This window comes from Musca vetustissima, unplaced genomic scaffold (assembly GCF_032173495.1).
Source record: "Musca vetustissima isolate MV318-11 ecotype Yass unplaced genomic scaffold, APGP_CSIRO_Mvet_v1 utg3401, whole genome shotgun sequence".
NCBI classification, from domain to species: domain Eukaryota; kingdom Metazoa; phylum Arthropoda; class Insecta; order Diptera; family Muscidae; genus Musca; species Musca vetustissima.
Window position 1 is genome coordinate 393869 of NW_026884888.1, and position 24173 is coordinate 418041.

The following is a 24173-nucleotide window of genomic DNA, read 5'->3' on the forward strand; positions in this document are numbered from 1 at the left end:
ATTTTCTTGCAATTTTATTCGAAACAGTTATTTCGTTTCTACTCTCCCACTGTGTTTTCTGTTTTTAATCAAACAACAGTGCAATTTGCAAAATTATAATTAAAGCGACTTATTTTCTATAATATGAGCGCCTTTTTCACCGACTGATTAAACATTGAAAAACGTTCCACGTTGCTAAGCGTGGTTTTATATTTATCGGGATCGGGATCGGTGTTGAGAGTTTCTCTCTCTCAGTGGTAAATTGTTAATTGTGTTGGAAAACATTACCACAGGTAGGAACAAAAACAGTACGAAAAGGTACCTAAAATTCCACTTCGAATGGTAATAAATCATAATTATCGAGAAATATTGGCCAATATTTATACCAGTTATTTGCATATATACTATATGTTATAATTTAAGCGTAAATGTATTCAAGAATAATAAAAAACTGTAATTTTTGTTTTGGTACGTTTATGTCAATTCGTACCTTTTGTGAACAAAAGTACTCTTGTTACAAAATTAAAAATAGCGCAACTCTAATTACTCTCTCAAGAGAGAGAGAAACTCTCAACACCAATCCCAATCACCAACAGTGTAAAACCACGCTAACTTGCCGTTTGACATCTAATGTGCTAATTTATCGGCGTTAGAAATTTAAACAGTTGTTTATGACCAGTCATTTGAAGTGAGACAGAGGGAGAATGTTTAATATATCTACAGCATAAAAAATAGTAATTATTAAATATTCAATAAATATATTTTATATTCATTAAATCTATTAATTACTTTGGGGATTTGTTCTTATATATTGACACATACCATAACGTCCTCATTTCACTTTTGTCGACGTTAAATTAAAAGTTTATGTGGCGCCAACTAGTCTGTTATGAGTTAAAGAGAGAGAGAGGGTGGAAAGGAAAAATAATTATTATTTACAAAAATAAATCCCGATAAATATTATTATACACCGAACTATTTATTTATTTACATATTAAATTAGTTAAATCTATTTAATGCTTTTGCTTTTTCTTCTTATATATTGACACTCACACATGAACTGATAGCACAGTCTTTTGTGCCGGCGTTAAATTTAACAGTTGTTTACGTGTTACCAACCAGTTTTTGTTTATGGGATTTCATTCAAAGAGGATGAGAAATAAGAAAGATTAATATCTACGACATACAATATTTATTAAATATTAAAATATTTATTTATTTTAATATTAATTTAATTAAATCTATTTAAAAACTTTGAGTTTTTATACTCACCTGTGAATGTATTTCAGTCTCTTGTAGCGGCAATGTATTTCAGTCTCTTGTAGCGGCAACAAATTTAACAGTTTGTTTGTGTATTGCCAACTGGCGTTTTGTCATTATCTTCATTATGAACAACATTTAATGATAACGAGAGCGAGAGAGTAACATGATTATTTCTCCAGCATAACATAACTTGCCCCCACAACTATTAAAAGGGGGAGACCATTCTTTTAAAAACATTTCAAGCGCTAGCACGTGTAGGCCGGCAAATAAATTTGTGTGCGGTAGTTTTTGGCAATTTTTTACAGATCTTTTGGAAAATTTGCTGAATTTTTAACTACATTTTATTGATTTCACGCAAATAGATGTCATCGACATGATGTACATTTGTGGTTTGTGAATAACATCAAGTTAAGGTAATGTCGATTGAAGAAAAATATTATTACTGTATTCTTATCAATTGATTGATTAAAAACAATAACAATAATACTTCTCGTTACATAGATTTGTTGGTGCATGCTCCACAACAACGTCAACATTTTTATATATTTTCCAGCCTGATGCAAAAAAATATTTACGTCTGTTGCAACTGATAACCCCCAGCAAGGAACCCCAGAGTAGAAGCTCAGCAACAAGTAAATACCCAAGAAGAAGAAACCTGTTCGTAAGTACTACATGCATATATAAATATATGTGAATATGTTTATATATGTGTTTTTGTTTTTTTTGTCGTCAGACAGTGTAGGTTACTTTGGCTATTGATCCATATACAAATCAAATTAAATCTACAGTTGGTAGGTGACTATTGTGGAGTGTCGACGATTTTAAAACCACATCCATTCATTCGATTAAAGAATTAAAGGAAAATTAAAATGGCTATTATTCGTTTTTATACAACTGAGGCCTGTGATGAGGTCCATCGCCAAAAGCTGTTGAAACTATTGAAGGCGGTGAGTATCTGAAATATCTTTCATATCTATGTAGATGGGGTCTATTTATAGACCTTACTATAATTAATCATGTTTTAGTAAATCATCTGTGTTGTTACATAACTGCCAGTGTAAGGCAAATCTTTCCTGAGGGCTTATTTAAATATTTTGACAATTTCAGTGTAACCTCGAATTTAAAAAAATAGGAAAAGTTCGTCGATTTGAATTTTCCCGGTTACCAATTAAATTGTATTTCTAAGATAGAAACGTGTATTTGGAAAAACGCTATTAACATGATTTGAGTTCAATTTAAGGTCTGACTACCTATCACACTACGGATTAATTGATGGTAGTAGGAATTAAATATTTTTAATTTTATTTTTAAAAGCGCATGTTATCCTTAAAAAAAAATGTTTTTAAAAATCAAATCCGGTGATCATCCTTGAAAAAATATTTTTTAAAAAATCTCTTATTTGTGTTGGCTACTATAAAAAAATTTTAAAAAATATTTTTTTATTATTATTTTTTTTTAATATTATTTTTAAATCCCAAAATAGTGTAGGCTAGTCATTTAAAACTATTTTCAAAAATTCAAGTTTGTAAGGTTCTTTTAAAAATATTTAATTGCATAAAAATGTTTTATAAATTTTTTCCATTTTTTAAATTATTACTTTTCTAATTTATTTTTTTTTCTTTCCCGCCCACAGAACTTTTCCAACATCAATTCCGTGCAGGTGGAAAAATGTTATCATGTAGAAACTGTCAAACCCCTTGAGGAAAAATCGATCACCTTATTAAAATGGTTGTTGAAACATCCACAGGGTGAAGAAAAAAGTCTGTGTGAAGCGACACAACTGCCCAAGGAGACTAAAGAATCTCTGCTAATCGAAATTGGTCCACGTTTTAATTTTTCAACACCATTTTCAACGAACTGTGTTAATATTTGTCAAAATGTCGGTCTAGAAAATGTAATACGCCTTGAAGCCTCCGATCGTTATTTAATCGGCTTTGCCGGCAATCAACCAAATGTTGATAAATTAGTAGATCTGCTTAGTGATCGTATGACCGAATGCCGTTATACAAAAGACAATTTGCCTGTGAATAGTTTCAACGAACAACTGCCACAATCTCAAGAATCATGGTATAAGGTACCCGTGATGGAAAAGGGACGCAAAGCTTTGGAAGAAGTTAATGCCAAGCTGGGATTGGCCTTCGGTGATTGGGATTTGGATTATTATACAAATCTTTTTAAAAATATCCTAAAGAGAGATCCCACCACTGTGGAGTTGTTTGATTGTGCCCAAAGTAATAGTGAACATTCGCGTCATTGGTTCTTCCGTGGTAAAATGATTGTTGATGGTGTGGAACAGCCGCAGTCGTTGATACGCATGATCATGGATACCCAGAATAATTCGAATCCAAATAACACCATAAAGTTCAGTGATAACAGCAGTGCCATACGTGGTTTTAAACATGTTACCATACGTCCACAGTGTTTTGATGGTCCGGGACCAATGTCTTTGGTAACGGTGGACAATGATTTGATTTTCACAGCCGAGACGCATAATATGCCAACGGCTGTGGCTCCTTTCAGTGGTGCCACCACTGGAACTGGTGGGCGATTGAGGTTAATATTTCGAAATCATTTCATTTTCAAAAAACAATAATATTTTTTTTTATCTTCCAGAGACGTCCAAGGTGTGGGTCGTGGTGGCATACCCATTGCCGGTACGGCTGGCTATTGTGTTGGCTGTTTGAATATTCCTGGATATCCTCAACCCTATGAAAATGCCTCCTATGAATATCCAGCCTCGTTTGCCAAACCCTTAAAAGTCCTAATCGAGGCAAGTAATGGTGCCTCGGATTATGGCAATAAATTTGGTGAACCTGTCATTACGGGTTTTGTAAATTCCTATGGCCTCACCAATGCCCAAGGAGAACGTGATGAATATGTAAAACCGATTATGTTTAGTGGCGGCATGGGTACCATGGAATCATCAATGCGTCAGAAATTTGATCCGAAGAAGGGTAAGTTCAAAAGATTGAAAAATATTGAATTAGAAAAATTAAAAATCCACCACTTTTTTAAACAAATTAGATCATAAAAAAATATATTTAAAAAAAATTGGATCATAAAAAATATTTTTTTAAAAATTTTGAATCCAAAAAAATAATTTTAAAAAAGAAATTTGATCCTAGAAAATTTTTTTAAAAAATATTTTTTAAACAAAATTGGATCGTAAAAAATCCACGCATTGTGAGATTCCTTTAAAAATATTTTTTAAAAAATCGACGCCTTGGATCCTTTAAAAATATTTTTTTTTTAAATCCACGCCTGGCGAGGATCTAATTTTTTTTTATAAAAATCTTAAACAATTTTTTTATTTTTTTTATTTCAGGCATGCTCTTGGCCAAAATTGGCGGCCCTGTTTATCGCATTGGTGTGGGTGGTGGCGCAGCCAGTTCCGTTGAAGTCCAAGGTTCCAATGACTCTTCATTGGATTTCAATGCCGTCCAACGAGGAGATGCTGAAATGGAAAATAAATTAAATCGTGTCGTAAGGGCCTGTATTGAAATGGGTGATAAGAATCCCATTATTGCAATTCATGATCAGGTTTGTTGGAAATTGAAAATAAATTAAAAACTTTCTTAATTCAATTTTATCTTTTCGCAGGGTGCTGGCGGTAATGGCAATGTATTGAAAGAATTGGTTGAACCTGGCTTTGCTGGTGCTGTAATTTTCTCCAAGGAATTCCAGCTAGGCGATCCCACCATCAATGCCCTGGAATTGTGGGGTGCTGAGTACCAAGAAAACGATGCCATTTTGTGTAAATTTGAAGATCGTCCTCTCTTGGAGAGTATTTGCCGTAGAGAACGTTGCCAAATCAGTTTTGTTGGTATTGTCACCGGTGATGGCCGTGTTACTCTCATTGAAAGTGATGCTGATTTTGAAAAGGTCCTCATCGATGGCTTTGATCGCTCTCAACTGGGTCCCATACCATTCGATTTGGAGCTGAAACATGTCCTTGGCGATATGCCCAAACGGGAATATCAATTGCAAAGGCTGAGCAATTCGTTGACACCTCTGCATTTCGATAAGAATTTCGATTTCGGCAAAAGTTTAGAATTGGTGTTGAGTTTGGTGTCGGTGGGCAGTAAACGTTACTTGACCAACAAGGTGGATCGTTGTGTTACAGGCTTGATTGCTCAGCAGCAATGTGTGGGCCCCTTGCATACCCCCTTGGCTGATTTTGGTTTGGTGACGGTGTCACATTTCAGCAAAGAAGGTATTGCCACTTCGTTGGGTACCCAACCCATTAAGGGTTTGCTGGATGCTGGAGCAATGGCCCGTATGAGTGTGGCTGAGGCCCTTTCAAATTTGGTGTTTGTAAAGATCACAGAATTGGGTGATGTAAAATGTTCCGGCAATTGGATGTGGGCTGCCAAACTGCCTGGTGAGGGAGCTCGCATGTTTGATGCCTGTCAGGAGATGTGCAACATTATGAAGGAGCTACGAATTGCCGTTGATGGTGGTAAAGATTCTTTGTCCATGGCAGCAAAGGTGGGTGCGCAAACTGTAAAATCACCTGGCACCTTGGTTATTTCAACCTACGCCCCCTGTCCTGATGTTAGTGTAAAGGTAACCCCCGACATTAAAGGTCCCGCCGAGAGAAAGGAAACTGTTTTGTTGTGGATCAACATTGAGAATAAATTCCGATTGGGTGGTAGTGCCTTGGCTCAGGCATATGGCCAACAGGGTAATGAGTGCCCGAATTTGTTGAATTCTCCGGTTTTGGTAAATGCATTTAACTTGACCCAACAGTTATTGGCTGAGGGAAAATTATTGGCTGGCCATGACATCAGTGAGGGAGGTTTGTTTGTGTGTGTTTTGGAAATGGCCTTTGCCGGTTTGTCAGGACTGGAATTGGATCTCACAAATGCCCTGGCACAAATACCATTGGAAAATGTTGATGCGGCAGCAAGAACTCTACCCGAATTGGCTGTCCTGTATGCCGAAGAATGTGGTTGGGTGCTGGAAGTTGAAGGCAAACATGCCGCGGAGATTCAACGCAAATTCAGTGATCTTGGTGTGCCAAATCATTTGATTGGTCAACCAAAGGGCTATGGTTTGGATAAGTCCATTAAAATTACAGCCAAGGGAAAGACAGTAATTAAAAACACTGTGAAGACCCTCTACCAACAATGGGAACGTATCAGTTTTGAATTGGAAAAATTGCAGGCAAATGCCGATTGTGCCATTGAAGAATTTAATACCTTGGAATATCGTACAGGACCTAAGTATCAATGTTCGGTTGATTTGAGTTCGGAATTGATTTTGAAGCGGGCCGCCAAGACGGTCACAGTGGCTGTGCTACGTGAAGAGGGTGTGAACAGTGATCGTGAAATGATTGCCTCCCTGATGAAGGCCAATTTTGATGTGCACGATGTTACCATGTCGGATTTGTTGAGTGGTAAGTTTGAGAATTAATATATCGGAATTTTATTTTTAATTTTCCATTTTTGTAGGCAAAACTTCTTTGGATCGTTATCGTGGTGTGGTATTCCCCGGAGGTTTCAGTTACGCCGATACCTTGGGTTCCGCCAAGGGTTGGGCTGCCAATATTATGTTCAGTGACCTCTTGGCCCCACAATTTTCGGCATTTAAAAAACGCCCCGAAACCTTCTCCTTGGGTATTTGCAATGGCTGCCAGTTGATGAGTTTAATTGGCTGGGTGGGATCTTCAAATGATGCCCAGGGTCAAGAGGTGATTTCCAAACCCGATGTTGCTTTGTTGCACAACAAATCCGAACGTTTTGAATGCCGCTGGTCAAGTGTATGCATTGGCGACAGTAAGGCCATGATGTTGAGTAAACTGAAGGGTTCCGTATTGGGTTGCTGGGTGGCCCATGGTGAGGGACGTTTCTCATTCCGTGACCGCAAGGTGTTGGATAATCTGAAACAGCAAAAATGTGTGGCAATGCATTATGTCGATGATGATAATAAACCCACCGAAATTTATCCCATGAATCCCAATGGTAGTACAGAAGGCATAGCTGGTCTGTGCTCGGCAGATGGTCGTCATTTGGCTTTGATGCCTCATCCGGAACGTTGTCATGCCATGTATCAATGGCCATATGTTACGCCAGGATTTAATGTTAAATCTCAAGCCAGTCCATGGCAGGTTATGTTTAACACCGCCTATGAATGGTGTACCAGCAGTTAAGGAGAAGGGGTTTACCTCCACCCTATTTCTCCATCCAATACAACAACAAAATTTTTTGTACAATATTTTTTTCATTTTGTTTTCAATTATATAACAATAATAATAATAAAAAAACATTACTTATACATTTATGCAACACTAGAATTTAAATTAACTACGATTTTTGGGAATTTTTTGGAAACTGTGTCTTGTTTTTGTTTGTTTGTTCATGCTTATCAATTTGATATTTGCAGCAGACATTTTAAATATTTCGTCTTGGCGCCGGGTGCATTCATATATTTTGAATTCCAGTCATGTTCATTGATGTGCAACACCTTGTAGCCCATCATTTCCAAGTGTTTGATTTTCAAGGAATCGGGACCGCGCAGGGCATTCAAGTCATTTGCACAGAAGGAATCAAGTTTTAGCAGTAATATTGCAACTCTGGGGAGGGAAATTAAAAGCTAATATTTTTGTGTACAAAATATTCCATAAAGCTTCTTACTTTGTTATCCGATCCAACATGGTCGTTTCAGCAGGTGCTTGGATGGGGGTTTTATTCTTATCGAAATTTATCACAAAGTCAATCTGAGGGAAGAAAAATAAACCGAAAAATTTTAAAAGATTTTTTTTTTTAATTATAAATTTTGAAATGTGTACCTGATATCCATATGGCGTTGTGTGATTACAGCGGAAATATGACTCATCCTTAAGTACAGTGGTTAGCAGATTTTTAACATCTGCATTAAAAGGGGTTTCCACAAAGGGTTCTGTAACGAAAAAAAGGTTCCAAATGAAATATTGATTTTTTAATTCGAAAATTACTATTAAAAAAGTAATATTTTTTTAATTGACGTAAAAAATACAACAAATATTTGCAAAAAAAGATAATAATTTAAATTTAATTAATTTGATTTGTTTTAATAAAATTATAAGTTTTACAAAAAAAAGTCTTTGAAATGTCAAGCTTAAAAAATCGTCCATATTTTCAAATAATTTAAGCCTTGATTTTTTTTAAATTCGAAAAAAATAAATAAATAATCGGGGCTTGGAATATATGTTGCAGGTAATCTGTTTATATAGAAATAACAATAACAAAGTAAATACTTACTTTTGCTCATTTGTGCTTCAATGAAATTTTGCTGGAACCAGGGCACATTCGCTTCTGGAAAATCTAAGCAAACACTACGATTTAGCTGCATAACTATGTTCAGTACTCGTTCGGGATAGGTGGCCTAGCAAATAAAGATATTAATTTAATTGTTATGTTCCACAATGCCGCACTTGCCCTACCTTTGAATAACACATTTGTATTTCATCCTCAACACGTTGTATGAATTTAACACAAAATACTTTATTTATTAACTCCTCGGGTATTATTTTGTAATAGCAAAGGGCTAGACAGGCTTGGACCAAAGACAGGCCGCTCATGTAATTGAAATCTCTAAAAGAAAAATATTTTAGTTTTGATTAAGGGAAAATATTCCTTTTTTAAATTACCTCTGTAAAATATATCCTGCATATTCCAAAGATGCATACGACTGCGGCGTATAACCCAAATTATAGGTACACGATAGTAATTTCTCCACGGTCTCTCCCAAAATGTGTTCATAGTGATTTTCTAAATATTTAAACATAACCTCTAATACTTCGGGTACCAAATAATTTGTGGCCAAAAAATTATATGCCATATCACGCATTATGCGTGAATTTAAATCTTCGCATTGGATTTCTTTGTATTTTTGTAGGGTTTTGTGATACACGACACTGTTTTGGAGAGCTGAAAAAGGGGAGAAAAAGGAGATCAGTACGAAATAGTAAAGGAATATTAAAATGTGTCTCACATTTCCGATTGCTTAACATCCGCACCAGGGCATTAAGATCCGTTACATGTAAATTATTGTCGGTTAGAACTCTTTCGGCACAACTTGTCAATACACTGTCTATGGTGGCCAGCTGCATATTGGCCAATTGGGGTATTTGATAGCGGTATCTAAAATGAAACTCAAAATTTATTTCAATTTTAAAATTTAAAAAAAAAATGTTTTCTTTACCTCATTTCCAGGGATATCCTCAAACCCCTGCTGATCAGAAAACAATCGGTTACCGTAAATTGTTCTGCCATATTTATAATCTTCGATAAGATAATATTTGGATATTTCTTCCAACTGTAGGGTGTGTGACCATATGCCAGCACAAATGATGCCAATCTTGCAAAGGTCTGTGGTATCCTCCCACTAACATCATGTTCTATGGCCCGCATACACAGCTGTGACAATTTCTTTTCCAATGCCATATGCCGATAGGTACCTCCCAAATTATTATTGAAATTCATATAACGATGACAGTGTTTGAGGAAATTTGTATGCGTCTCATTCTCCCCTACAGAATTCAATTCATTCAACACCCCATTCCAATAGGCATTACATATTTTATTATCCGATATTTTCAATGATCGTAGAGTGGAAAACAGAAATCCACTTGCATTGGGTTGTTGCCAACTTTCAGGTGAGGCCAGCAGAGCCTTAAAGGCATTTGTTAGGGTATCACGTTTATTAGGCTGGGAAAAGGGTACATAACAAGCCAAAGTTTCAGGAGACATATGAGTGGCTAACAACTCCTCCAACGCCAAGGATAAGGGTTGTTGCAAACATGCCGGTTCCATGTGATATTGATATATCCGACTTATGGTTTTCAAATCATTGGCATCCAATTGGGGTATGGCCGTTTTAATTGTTAGCAATAGTTCCCTTATCAAATCCACATGGCTATTCGACCATACTGTCATATTTAAAACATTCAAGATTTTTATAATGGTCTTGGGTTTTGAGGCCGAGATTTCCCCACTGCTAATCAAGCTGTGTACCCGTTGTTTAAACATTGACATAAGTTCTACATCTATAAGAGGTTGTAAATTCAACATAACTATGGCTATCATACGGGCATCATCATCTGTGCTGCATTTGGCAATGTGTCCCTCCAAATGTTTGATGAAATTTGCACATAACATTGGTGTAAAGAAATTACGGCCCACATTAATGCCAACCACAAGGCGTGATAAGGCAGAGAGGCCTACATTTTCCTCAGTATCTACAATATTCAAGGATTTTGTCAGCAATTGCTGCAGCAATGGATGGGTATTCTCTTCGCCCATTTTTCGCAAATACAAATAGCAGGTGCTCATTTCATTTATATTCAATTCCTCAATATATTTCTCGAGTTGTGGTATAATTTTCTCTAATATCACCTTGTGATGGGCCACATCATTCAGTCTTTTAAACATCCACAATAGGACAATTGTTTGGACCACATGTTCCTTGTGCATTTCTGCCAGTAACGTATCTGCAATATTCATCAACTGTAAATATTGTTTAATAACATAATAACAAGCCAAATAGCAACAACAATTTACCTGTTCCGATGTCTCACAGGCATTCAATCGTTTCATTATATCATCATCTTCCTCGTTGTACATCATCATCTGTTTGAAGTTGAGATTTTGGGATATATCATCATCTTCCTGTGTGACGGTTGTTTCCTTTTCCGTTGTAATCTGGTGGTCCTTCTCTGAACTATAATACCTTTGTACAGCACACAAGGAGCCACTCTGTCCCCTTGCCAATATTTCTGATTGGGCCCTCGATCTGCCTCCCACAACGTGTGTTCTCATCTCATTCAGCAGTCTCAGCTGTTGTTTTCGCCACAGCCATGCAATGGTTTTCAATTGTTGTCTCGCCCACTGTGCGCTGTACATATTTCCACTTGCACTTTAATTCAGCAAATTACCAGAATCCCATTAAGGAAAAAATTGCGCCTTAACAGTCCTTTGTTTTAGGTCGTTTATTTTGTTTTTAATTACAATGCCGTTTCTTAAAATTTTGGACGGCGTTGCGGAATTGGACGAAAGCCAGAATCAAAACAAACATGCTCAACAACAAAATCAGATGTTCATTCAGCGTCTGAAGACAAATTTTAAAACGTTCCACCTGCTAACGAATGGTTGGAGAAGACAAAATGACAGATGAAGAAGAATCAAAACAAAATAAAAATATACGGGAAAGGGGTTTTTAAATCGTTTAGCGCCCAAAACAAATCAGCTGTTTTATTGACATGTGTACTGTTGTTGTTGCAACAGGTTGATTTGTAGGGATTCATAAATCGATTTTTGACCAATTGGCTTTTTGCAGGGAAAAATACAAAAATCGACATATTTCGTGAAGGGATCCGCGGAATGTGGACTTCGTAGATAAGAAAATTACAATCAGAAATTCAAGAGAAAATACAAGGGTCCAATAGATTTAAGCAAAACATAATTTTTACCGTTTCAATCGGGGTCTCATGGTCTTATAATTCCGTTTGAATTTTATCCGTTCATGGGGAAGTTGGAAAGGTGTAGCCTATCGTGAGATCCTAGTTAACATGATGGGCATGTGTTTAGGTATTAAGTCGGTTATTCGTGTCCATTAGAAATTGAGTCGGTTGCACCATCCTGATCTTAGGATGGTGCAACAGCTGTCTAGACAGCTGCTGCTACGGATGATGGATGGATGGTTGCCCACTATAGTAGGTATACGGTATTGTCCTACAGCCTAGGCGATTGTACTACTGCCTTGAAGACCTTAATCCTACTACTCAGCTTGCACGGACGGCATGAAGAAACTTGTCGAACTTTAAACCCAATACCTTGGGGTAGTAGTTAAAGGTCCTAATCTCTTCACCATCGATTATTTTGTTAAGCGGATGGATGGACGAAAATCATAAGATCAGTTATGTAGACGTTTATCCTCTCATCTATTTCATCATTTGTGTGACTCAAAATTATTAGGATCGCATTTTACTATCTATATACCGACCGTTGGTTGTAGAATATCAGAAAGGTCGTTTTAAAGAGTCCGGGAGAAATTATCCAAAACGTGTGGAACTATCTGTTTCACTTTACAATTCTTCGTCTTCATGTTCCTCAACTCCACATATGAATGGCGCCCAAACACATTTGTTTTTTCAATGTTTCAAACAGGGATGGATATTTTTCTTACATACGATCTTGACCGTGTATAATGTTTTCGTAATAATCTGTTCCTTATCGACTGTGAATTGGGTGTAGGATATTTTCATATACCTCAGGTGGAAAAAAGTCACAAGATCCACTCATATTTGCCATCATTAATAGGACTTAACATTATTAGGATCGAATATTACGATCAATATACCGACCGGTGAAAAGTGGAATTTTCAGAAAGGTAGATATCAAAGAGTTCCGGAGAAATGATCCTAACTTAAAGAACTACCTGTGTCATTCTACGAGTATTCGTTTGTATGTTTCTTAGTTTCACATAAATAATGGCGCCCAAACATACGTTTGATTATAAAATGTTTCAAACACGAACGGATATTTTTGTTATCTACGTTGACCGGACGTAGATTTTTCTTATCTAAGTTCTTGATCGTGTTGAAGGTCTTTATTGGTTTAAGAACCGCCGTAACTGTTTGTTTGTAGAAATGACTAGTTTATATTGTTACGTGACCCTTTTACGCCGCTGGGAGATGTTCAGGTAACTCGAGCCAGCTCCGCCGCCTCTCATAAGGGGGGGGGTCCCATCCGGCATTCCCAGCACAGGAACGTACACAGTAATCTAGATGATAGGTTTACATCCACAATAATACTAAATTTAAAACCTTCCAACTCCATCAAATCCAAACCCGTATGACCTATTTAGCCGCCCTCCCTACCTTGGTCAACCCTTCCCATCAATATCATATTGACCCCTAATCCCGCTCCATAACATACCACTTACCTCACCTTTAAGTCCCTCCTTCCTTCTTCAATCAAAAGTCCATTATGTTCTCTTAATACTATTTCACATGTCTTTTATTACAAACAAAACTAAACCTAATCTTATCTCCGCTATTTTTGTATATCCTATGTATTTTCTATTTAATACTTTCTAGTTAAAAGTGATAATTTATTTATGTATGGAATTACTGTATAACAATTTCTGATTACTACAAGTAAAATTAATTCTATTTATTTTTCTTATATTCATAGGTATTCCGAAGGATAAATCGAAAGGTCTGTTGACCCAAAACAAAATTCAAAATTGAAGTCAAATTTTATGGTCTTTAGAACCCACTAAAGAGTTTTAGCGCACGGCCAATTCACTGGACTACTACGGGTAAAGCCAATTCCTAATCGTTCCTAATAGAGCTCTATTTGTAACTTTTAGGTGCTATGTATACAACCCAACTGTGGTTTCTAACAGTAATAAAAATTAACTCCAATATTATTATAAATAAATATTATTAAAAAAATAGACTAATTAAGATACAAATAAATATTCACTTAAAACCAACCTAGATACAAAATAAAACTAATCACAAAAATATGTCATACAACAATGATGAACTATAAATTATAAAAAAAAATAATAAATAAATATAAAAAATTAAGTCGTCAAAATTGGGTTTTACTGTCGTTTGAATTTAAATACTGATATGCTTTTTGGTGGTGTGATCGAAATTCGTGGACGTTAGCTTCTGTTGTTACCGCTAACTTATACCATTTTTCGGAGGTTTTGCTTTCATTACTTCATATATCAAACACACACCAATATTAAGTATTATTAAGTCCACGTAAATGTTAATATGGTGCTGAGCACCGTGGTATAATAGAGTGAGTCTCCAGTTTTTCTGGGAACAAAGGTCCTTAGTTACCGGGTAGTAATAATATAGCGGTACAATATATTTGGTTGGATCCTACCTCTTTTCGTAGTGTCACCGTTACAAATGCGGCCTTTACTTAAAACTCTCGGAATGTCCTTTTTATATGGTTAGTCCCTGCTAGCCTCTTGTGAACGTTTAACTTTTGATTTATAACCGTTCACACTTTTGGAAGAGCACTTCTTATTAGGATTACGGAAGGATAATAATCGGGAACTTCTTGATCACTTGGACCTAACCAAAACAGAGATTCAGCTTGTTACAATATATTCTTTCCATTAATAACTGGGTTTAATCACTTTTACCTTTGCCCTTTTGAATTATGTGCACTTTTTTTCTGTACACTTATAAATTATGAATTGTTATACACGTAAAATACACGTATACACCTTATTATCGTTGACTCAACTAATTAGCACTCAGCACCAACTTATACAATACTGACTTCTCTGCCATTCTATGGGCTATTTATATGTTCGGTTTATTCTTGGAATATTTCCAGACCCGACATTTTCTCCAAATCATCTTATTACATCTTATACTACCGCTAACTCTTTTCCTCTAGTCGATCAGACAATTTGGTATCATTACTCCTATCATCTCTATTATTTCTTTATATATGTTATCATTTGGCATACATCCATTCAATTGTCCCTGTTTAATGTCCGACATTTCAAAATTTTAAATTAATCCGACATTTTCTGATTTTGTGAACATGCCATCTACCTTACTTGCTTGCACTTACAAGACGTGTTTTATTCATGAATGAATTAGGTTCCACTACTAAAAAAGTGGTTGGCAACGCGGTTCGCCATTTGCTTCACATCAACAAAGTTTTCTAGAGCTAATAGCACATTTTTTTGCAATTTTTTATAAAACATTTTATTAATCTATTTTTATTTTTAGGTTTCCCCCGCAGTCTTGGAAAAAACATTGGATTATTCTCGGCCATAAGGAATAACGTCATCCGTGGACAATTTGGCTGACTTTTTGTTATTACTTGGCCGAGAAAAACAAATGTATTTTTCCTGGACTGTGATCATGGAGTAATTGGGTTCGGGGACAGTCGCGTCAAAATATTGTGCTAAATTACTAAATTACTAACTAACCTGGCAAATATGTACTAACCCCCTAGAACAAACATACTGGACACGACAGGCCAAAAGAGACATTACAGTGGCTTGTCATCCCGGGAGTGTCCATTGTAGCTACCTCCAGCTCCCCCAACTCTACCGCATAATGGGAGCTGGTGGAAACTCGTGGTTAGTGGCTACATCGTAGGCGAAACAAGCCACTTCCTAAGGCCCCTCCACGCAAAATTTTTTTTTGGCCTCGACAAAAGACTGCGTTTAAGCTACCCCGCAACAATATTCATAGTCACACCAAAGACCATTGTAGGATGTTTAGCGCAGCTGTGAAAATTTCCTATTGTCCTTTTGAATATATATTCAAACACTGTATAAAAACTTTTAGCTATTAATGAACTAGCCATGTACACCTCTGACATTGCCTAGGATAGCTTGAATAAATCATCTCACCTTGGGGAACAAATTCCATATATGACTGGCGCCCGATGCTTCAAACACCAGACGGAGATTTTTCTTGTTTACGTTATTGGCCGTCTCGAATGTCTTCCATTCACTATAGAATAGCTCAAGCCATATTGATGTATACTGGACACAATAGTGTCCTTATCTCATTTTATGGTACGATTCTGTCGAAATATACTCCTTCCCACGGTTAAAAACATCTATAAGTTATCGATTAGTGATAAACAATCGTTTAGTCAGCTCTTGACCAAAAGTCGATTGTGTGAACCCTTGCCATTTGTGAATTGATAATAGTTTGTTTTGATTCTTTATCTTTAGCGGCCATTTTCTTTTTTCCCCTCTTTCTAAGCTTCAGTCTCAACGCCGTCAAAATTTTAGAAACGGCATTGTAATTAAAGACGGTGTAACAAAAGGAGAAAATTTTTCGGAAATGGATAGAAAGGATCTACAGGAAACGGCCAGCAATTTAGCCGATAAGGCTACATCGAAAAATGCCAGCACAAATTCTCTGGATACGGATTCGAAATCCAGTTCAATCGGTTCAAAACATGGTAATGAAACGGGATCATCGAAAGACACGCCCTTTACCTATTTGGAGGGTGAAGAAGATCAAGACTTGAAGAATGATGTTACCTATGTTTGTCCCTATCGGGGTCCGGCAAATGGAGCTTTGACTATAACCAATTATCGTTTGTATTTCCGTTCGTTGCCGTTGAGGGACCATGAACCGCCCGTAGTGGTGGATATACCATTGGGTGTGATAGCTCGGGTGGAGAAAATTGGTGGAGCCTCATCGAGGGGCCAGAATTCCTATGGTATTGAAATATTTTGTAAGGATATGCGGAATCTGCGCTTTGCCCACAAACAACAGAATCATTCCAGGCGTACAGTATTCGAGAAGTTGCAGTCGTATGCCTTTCCCTTATCGTATAGTGGAAAGTTGTTTGCCTTTGCCCATGCCGCTGCAATTGGCAGTTCGGGGGCTGGGGAGAATGGTTGGAATGTGTATGAACCATTGGCGGAGCTGAGGCGTTTGGGTGTACCCAATGATATGTGGAGGGCGACGAAAATCAATGAGAATTATACGGTGTGTGATAGCTACCCGGCCGTGTGGGCAGTTCCCAAACAGGCATCTGATGATTTTTTGCGTAGAGTGGCGCAGTTCCGTTCGAGGTGTCGTTTACCCGTTCTGTCATGGATGCATCCCAGATCCCAGGCGACGATAACGCGTTGCTCCCAGCCATTGGTGGGAGTGGGAGGCAAACGTAGCGCCGATGATGAGCAGTATTTGAATTATATTATGGAGGCTAATGCCCAATCGGACAAATTGGCAATTATGGACGCCCGACCAAGTGCCAATGCTATTGCCAACAAGGCCAAGGGTGGTGGTTACGAGTCGGAGGAGGCCTATAAAAATGTTGAGATACACTTTTTGGACATACACAATATCCATGTGATGCGGGAGAGTTTGAGGAAGGTGAAAGAGGTTTGCTATCCCACGATTGATGACTCCAAGTGGTTGTCATCGATTGACAATAGCTTGTGGTTGAAACACATCAAGTGTATTTTGGCCGGGGCGGTGCGGATTGTGGACAAGGTGGAGACAATGAGTACCTCGGTTGTGGTCCACTGTTCCGATGGTTGGGATCGCACTGCCCAATTGACGGCCTTGGCAATGTTGTTATTGGATCCATATTATCGGACATTGCGGGGTTTTGAGGTCCTAATCGAAAAGGAATGGCTGTCGTTTGGCCATAAATTCCAACAGAGGATTGGTCATGGTGATAATCGCCATTCCGATGCTGATCGTTCTCCGGTGTTTTTGCAATTTATCGATTGTGTGTGGCAGGTGTCACAGCAATATCCGAATGCCTTTGAATTTAATGAACATTTCCTCATCACCATCATTGACCATTTGTATTCGTGTCGTTTTGGAACTTTTCTGGGAAATACCGAATATGATAGGGTGCAGGAAGGTAAGGGGGTTTAATTTTTGAGAAAATAATTTCCTTTAAATTTAATTTTTTATCTTTCAGATCTCAAACACAAAACAATCTCCCTTTGGACTTACATCAATTCCTCAATTGATCAATATTTAAATCCCTTATATCCCTCGTTTACCCAGGGTGCCCAAACAGTGTTACGGCCCATTGCCAGCATGCGTATTGTTAAGATATGGAAGGGATTGTATTGTCGTTGGAATCCCAGTATGCGACCACAAAATAAAATCTATAATCGTACCCGGGAACTATTGGCAATGCAGGAGCAGTTAGTTAAACAGGTGACCGAAAAACGTTTAAAGGCCAATATGCGTCAGAATACCCAAGCTGCTTCGCGTCTGGCATCTCCAATGCATTAAAGATATATATTTTTTTTAATATTTTAATAATTTTTTTTCTTATATTAAAATGTAGCTCTACATGCCTTCCTTTTTTATTATTATAATTTATAGAATTAGTTTTAGTATTTTATTCCGGCATAATCATGTATGTGCATATATAATCAAGTATTTTTTGAAGATAACACAATTTTGAAATATATTTATTACAAGAAACGTAGTTTTTTCTTTAAAACTTTTTTGGAATTGGTCCCCCAACAATAATTTTTAAAAAATCCACGCCTTGTGTGGAGGGAGATCCTAAAAAATAATTTTTAAAAAATCCACGCCATGTGTGGAGGGAGACCCTAAAAAATAATTTTTAAAAAATCCACGCCATGTGTGGAGGGAGACCCTCAAAAATAATTTTTAAAAAATCCACGCCTTGTGTGGATGGAGACCCTCAAAAATAATTTTTAGAAAATCCACGCCTTGTGTGGAGGTTGACACTCAAAAATAATTTTTAAAAAATCCACGCCTTGTGTGGAGGTAGACCCTCAAAAATAATTTTTAAAAAATCCATGCCTTGTGTGGAGGGAGACCCTCAAAAATAATTTTTAAAAAATCCACGCCTTGTGTGGAGGGAGATCCTCAAAAATAATTTTTAAAAAAATCGACAGTGCCAACATCCTGTAGGTCATGTACACTGCGTCAAACGTTGTTTATCCCTTGTGTGGCAAGATTTGCCATAATACAAAACCATTGCAACATATGTTTATATGGATTTGTTGGCATTATTTATTTTAATTACAATAACTTAACAAAAACAACAACAACACCACCACCGGCAATCACTAACACTGTTGACAACCGCATTGAGTCAAAACTTTGCCATTTAATTTGTCAATGTGTAAATTCGAAATAGCAATCGCAGCAACAACAACAACAAAAACGACAATCAGCCAAACGACCAACATCCTGCAGCAGCCAACCAACCAAACGTAATACCGGTTGGTCCGGGTCAGGTCTCTTCTAGTCCAATGTGCGTGTGTGTTTTACCACAGTTAACAGTAACAAATTTATTATTTGAACTAAAAACAGAAACAACAGCCAAATGGAAATCGGAATCCTCAGGAATAAAACAGGACACACCAGGATAGAAAAAAAATGGGTAAAAAAAGTTTTTTATTTCCCATCCATTTTCTGGGTATGGCTTTAAACTTTTAAGTCGCTTATTAATTATATGTTTAATTGTAGTTGTAAATGGGTATGTGTGTGTGAGGAAGCTATATAATATTCTCGAAAAAGGTCAACAGGGATGTCAACAAAGCCTTGGACTTTTGTAATGAACAAAGTTGGTCATAACAATTGCCTGTAATGGTCAACGAAGTTATTGCCATTAATTCGGGCGATGAAACCTTTTATTTTTGGGCACAACAACAATTAGAATTAAAATCACGTTTAATTTTGAAAACTTTGAAATAAATTTAGAAACAAAATAAGGGGGTTTAAAATTGTGGGCTTAGGTAGAAAAAAATCGGAGTTCAGTTGGTCTTTTTAAGGACCTCTAATAAGAAGGACTTATTTTTTAAAATATTACCCCACCGACCACTTTCTTGATGGCTTTTGAAATTCCCCCTGTGTACCTCTCCCCCCACAATTCAATTCAATTGACTTTAAATCACCTCTTTAACGCTGTGAAAATTTGCCATCGTAAAATTAAGGAAAGTTTTTTCTCATTGTTGTTGTTGTTGTCAGTGTTTGGAACTTCTATAAATCACGTTTAACACAGGTTGTACGTGGACAATTTATTTGCCGCAACTAATTCGAACTGAATGCAGCAGCATCATCACATAGAGGACGGGAGGAGGGAGACTAGTCAAACATGTACTCGAGAAGCTAAATGTATGTCCGTGTGTGTGTGTGTGAACACCTTGCCATTTTCCCCATATTCTGGTCACAAATTGATAAACTCTTTTTCTTAAAGTTCAGCAACGATTGGCAGCGGAATTCATGTGACAACTTGAAAATTCTGTCTAACGGCGGTTATAAAAAGGACATAATTCCGAAAACGTGAGGTGGAGGATTCACGATAATAAGGTGATAGATTATACTCCAATAAGGAAGAAGGATTTTTTTAAACATATTTTTGAGGGTCTCCCTCCACCCAAGGCGTGGTTTTTTTAAAAATTATTTTTGAGGGTCTCACTCCACACAAGGCGTGGATTTTTTAAAAATTATTTTTGAGGGTCAACCTCCACACAAGGCGTGGATTTTTTAAAAATTATTTTTGAGGGCCAACGTCCACACAAGGCGTGAATTTTTTAAAAATTATTTTTGAGGGTCTCCCTCCACACAAGGCGTGGATTTTTTAAAAATTATTTTTGAGGGTCTCCCTCCACACAAGGCGTGGATTTTTTAAAAATTATTTTTGAGGGTCTCCCTCCACACAAGGGTCAACCTCCACACAAGGCGAGGATTTTTTAAAAATTATTTTTGAGGGTCTCCCTCCACACAAGGCGTGGATTTTTTAAAAGTTATTTTTGAGGGTCTCCACACAAGGAGTAGATTTTTTAAAAATTATTTTTCAGGGTCAACCTCCACACAAGGAGTAGATTTTTTTAAAATTATTTTTGAGGGTCTCCCTCCACACAAGGCGTGGATTTTTTTAAAATTATTTTTGAGGGTCTCCCTCCACATAAGGCGTGGATTTTTTTAAAATTATTTTTGAGGGTCTCCCTCCACACAAGGCGTGGATTTTTTAAAAATTATTTTTGAGGGTCTCCCTCCACACAAGGCGTGGATTTTTTAAAAATTATTTTTGAGGGTCTCCCTCCACACAAGGCGTGGATTTTTTAAAAATTATTTTTGAGGGTCTCCCTCCACACAAGGCGTGGATTTTTTAAAAATTATTTTTGAGGGTCTCCCTCCACACAAGGCGTGGATTTTTTAAAAATTATTTTTGAGGGTCTCCCTCCACACAAGGCGTGGATTTTTTAAAAATTATTTTTGAGGGTCTCCCTCCACACAAGGCGTGGATTTTTTAAAAATTATTTTTGAGGGTCTCCCTCCACACAAGGCGTGGATTTTTTAAAAATTATTTTTGAGGGTCTCCCTCCACACAAGGCGTGGATTTTTTAAAAATTATTTTTGAGGGTCTCCCTCCACACAAGGCGTGGATTTTTTAAAAATTATTTTTGAGGGTCTCCCTCCACACAAGGCGTGGATTTTTTAAAAATTATTTTTGAGGGTCTCCCTCCACACAAGGCGTGGATTTTTTAAAAATTATTTTTGAGGGTCTCCCTCCACACAAGGCGTGGATTTTTTAAAAATTATTTTTGAGGGTCTCCCTCCACACAAGGCGTGGATTTTTTAAAAATTATTTTTGAGGGTCTCCCTCCACACAAGGCGTGGATTTTTTAAAAATTATTTTTGAGGGTCTCCCTCCACACAAGGCGTGGATTTTTTAAAAATTATTTTTGAGGGTCTCCCTCAACACAAGGCGTGGATTTTTTAAAAATTATTTTTGAGGGTCTCGACATATGGCGTGGATTTTTTAAAAATTATTTTTGAGGGTCTCGACATATGGCGTGGATTTTTTAAAAATTATTTTTGAGGGTCAACCTCCACACAAGGCGTGGATTTTTTAAAAATTATTTTTGAGGGTCAACCTCCACACAAGGCGTGGATTTTTTAAAAATTATTTTTGAGGGTCTCACTCCACACAAGGCTTGGATTTTTTAAAATTTATCTTTGAGGGAATCCATCCACACAAGGCGTGGATTTTTTAAAAATTATTTTTCAGGGTCAACCTCCACACAAGGCGTGGATTTTTTAAAATTTATCTTTGAGGGTCTCACTCCACACAAGGCGTGGATTTTTTAAAAATTATTTTTGAGGGTCAACCTCCACACAAGGCGTGGATTTTTTAAAACTTATTTTTGAGGGTCTCCCTCCACACAAGGCGTGGATTTTTTAAAAATTATTTTTGAGGGTTTCCATCCACACAAGGCGTGGATTTTTTTAAAATTATTTTTGAGGGTCTCCCTCCACATAAGGCGTGGATTTTTTTAAAATTATTTTTGAGGGTCTCCCTCCACACAAGGCGTGGATTTTTTAAAAATTATTTTTGAGGGTCTCCCTCCACACAAGGCGTGGATTTTTTAAAAATTATTTTTGAGGGTCTCCCTCCACACAAGGCGTGGATTTTTTAAAAATTATTTTTGAGGGTCTCCCTCCACACAAGGCGTGGATTTTTTAAAAATTATTTTTGAGGGTCTCCCTCCACACAAGGCGTGGATTTTTTAAAAATTATTTTCCAGGGTCTCCCTCCACACAAGGCGTGGATTTTTTAAAAAATATTTTTGAGGGTCTCCCTCCACACAAGGCATAGATTTTTTAAAAATTATTTTTAATGGACTTTTTAAAGAAATACATTTTTTCAACATTTCCTTTTTCAGCGACAAACTTCACCCTTTAAAGTGAATCCATTACCAAAATCGTACCTTATTAGTTTCCTTAAATAGCCTTGTCAATGTTTTCGTGTTTGGTCAAAATGCCAGCCAGCATTTTGGGATCTTCCCTCTTCCTCCCCCAAAATCATCAACTGATTAGAAATGAATATGACGGGATATGTGAATGGATATGAAGTGGAGTGGGTAGTGCATTCGGATAAATGTTACGGGTCACGTGGTCACATTAATGTCTCTGTTTATTTCCAAACGGAGGAAAAAATAAAAAAAAAACACACACACACAAACAAATTCATGATGGGGATAGCCATCAACCTAGCATTTGTGTTACCCCAAAAAAAAAAAATGATTATTTTAATGGATGTGGTCCACAATTACAAATGTTTATGTACGGCAGATTGTGTGGTGACACACACACATACAAATCTGGGTATCAAAATGTGAATATAAATTTGAAATTTGTAAAATTACCATTATATTGTGGGCAGACATGAATGGAATGCGGAATATTTCAAATCGGAATGTTGAAGAATCATGGACTGCCTCATTAAATGGATTAAAAATGTCGTGTTAAAGAGTTTAAGAGAAGATGAAAGGATAAACATATTAAAACCAATTTTAAGTACCTACTCATGGCATCGATTTTTTAAAAAAATATTTTTGGGGACCTATCATAGGCGTGGATTTTTTGGAAAAATATTTTTGGAGGATTTTAACATTAAAAAAATATATGGACCTAAATTGTTGGCCTAATAATTTTCAACTTCGTACTCCAAAAATGTTCAATGGCCAATTGAATTTTATAGCCAACCACCTCCGTGCCTCCCTTAAGGTATTTGCGGCAATATTCAATAACAATAAAAATGCATAACTCCACATAACAAACTTAATATTGAAGTTTTGAAACTTAATATTTGCTGATAGTTTTGACTCCACCAAAAGCTTCAGTAAATTATTTCCTTGCTGAGAATGGACGACGAAGATGAAATCCTTCGCATTGCATGGCATATTGGCATCGGAATATTTCTTAGTCGAACAATGATGATGATGTCGATGATGATGATGAAGTCAAAGAAAGGTAAAATGCAGTTCTTCATAAAGTTCGCCGAGCATGTTCACAGACAACAAGACGAACAACAATCCTTAAGGGATAAACTTAAAAGTTTCATGTTTGTGCATGCCTTGTTATCCATAAAGGGAATCGGTGCAGCAAAACGGTTGGCCATGGCCAACTCAATTTCAGACAATTGGGATGTTTAAACTTAAATGAAACAACTTTCATTTATTCAGAAAAAATACAACAACAACAAAAAAGAAAAACATTGAAAATTTTATGGACAAGCAACAGTTAAACGCTTAGAAGTGTTGCAATGAAGGACTGGTTGGAAATTTAAGAGGAAATTTTGATAGACATAAACACATTTTAAAATCCACGCCTTGTGTGGAGGAGACCCTCAAAAATAATTTTTAAAAAATCCACGCCTTGTGTGGAGGGAGACCCTCAAAAATAATTTTTAAAAAATCCACGCCTTGTGTGGAGGGAGACCCTCAAAAATAATTTTTAAAAAATCCACGCCTTGTGTGGAGGGAGACCCTCAAAAATAATTTTTAAAAAATCCACGCCTTGTGTGGAGACCCTCAAAAATAATTTTTAAAAAATCCACGCCTTGTGTGGAGACCCTCAAAAATAATTTTTAAAAAATCCACGCCTTGTGTGAAGACCATAAAAAATAATTTTTAAAAAT

At 36.8% G+C, this 24173-nt stretch overlaps 3 protein-coding genes across 3 annotated transcripts; 2 read left to right on the forward strand and 1 right to left on the reverse strand.

Moving 5' to 3' along the window:
• The first annotated feature begins 2111 nt into the window (after window positions 1-2111).
• Window positions 2112-7393, forward strand: LOC133331971 (phosphoribosylformylglycinamidine synthase). Its single transcript, XM_061540357.1, has 6 exons — window positions 2112-2189; window positions 2876-3795; window positions 3856-4196; window positions 4568-4782; window positions 4843-6640; window positions 6696-7393. Exons 1-6 carry the CDS (start codon window positions 2112-2114, stop codon window positions 7391-7393), a joined length of 4050 nt encoding a protein of 1349 aa, XP_061396341.1.
• A 212-nt stretch (window positions 7394-7605) lies between these two features.
• On the reverse strand, window positions 7606-11126 carry LOC133331972 (FAST kinase domain-containing protein 1, mitochondrial). The gene is made up of 9 exons (XM_061540358.1): window positions 10785-11126; window positions 9427-10730; window positions 9217-9365; window positions 8873-9152; window positions 8666-8816; window positions 8484-8607; window positions 8033-8142; window positions 7878-7960; window positions 7606-7816 (listed from the first exon to the last, which is right to left on the reverse strand). The coding sequence occupies exons 1-9, from the start codon at window positions 11124-11126 to the stop codon at window positions 7609-7611; spliced, it is 2751 nt and encodes a 916-aa protein (XP_061396342.1). The 3' UTR covers window positions 7606-7608.
• Window positions 11127-16069: 4943 nt separating this feature from the next.
• LOC133331948 (myotubularin-related protein 2) lies at window positions 16070-17998 on the forward strand. The gene is made up of 2 exons (XM_061540336.1): window positions 16070-17615; window positions 17676-17998. The coding sequence occupies exons 1-2, from the start codon at window positions 16070-16072 to the stop codon at window positions 17996-17998; spliced, it is 1869 nt and encodes a 622-aa protein (XP_061396320.1).
• The last annotated feature ends 6175 nt before the right edge of the window (window positions 17999-24173 follow it).

Coding starts and splice junctions, on each gene's coding strand:
- LOC133331971 (XM_061540357.1), top strand. CDS start 2,112: ATGGCTATTATTCGTTTTTATACAACTGAGGCCTGTGATGAGGTCCAT. Junction 3,796..3,855: donor GGAACTGGTGGGCGATTGAG/GTTAATATTTCG, acceptor TTTATCTTCCAG/AGACGTCCAAGGTGTGGGTC. Junction 4,197..4,567: donor GAAATTTGATCCGAAGAAGG/GTAAGTTCAAAA, acceptor TTTTTATTTCAG/GCATGCTCTTGGCCAAAATT.
- LOC133331972 (XM_061540358.1), bottom strand. CDS start 11,126: ATGTACAGCGCACAGTGGGCGAGACAACAATTGAAAACCATTGCATGG. Junction 8,143..8,483: donor TGAAGCACAAATGAGCAAAA/GTAAGTATTTAC, acceptor TTTTCGTTACAG/AACCCTTTGTGGAAACCCCT. Junction 7,961..8,032: donor CAACGCCATATGGATATCAG/GTACACATTTCA, acceptor TTCTTCCCTCAG/ATTGACTTTGTGATAAATTT.
- LOC133331948 (XM_061540336.1), top strand. CDS start 16,070: ATGGATAGAAAGGATCTACAGGAAACGGCCAGCAATTTAGCCGATAAG. Junction 17,616..17,675: donor ATATGATAGGGTGCAGGAAG/GTAAGGGGGTTT, acceptor TTTATCTTTCAG/ATCTCAAACACAAAACAATC.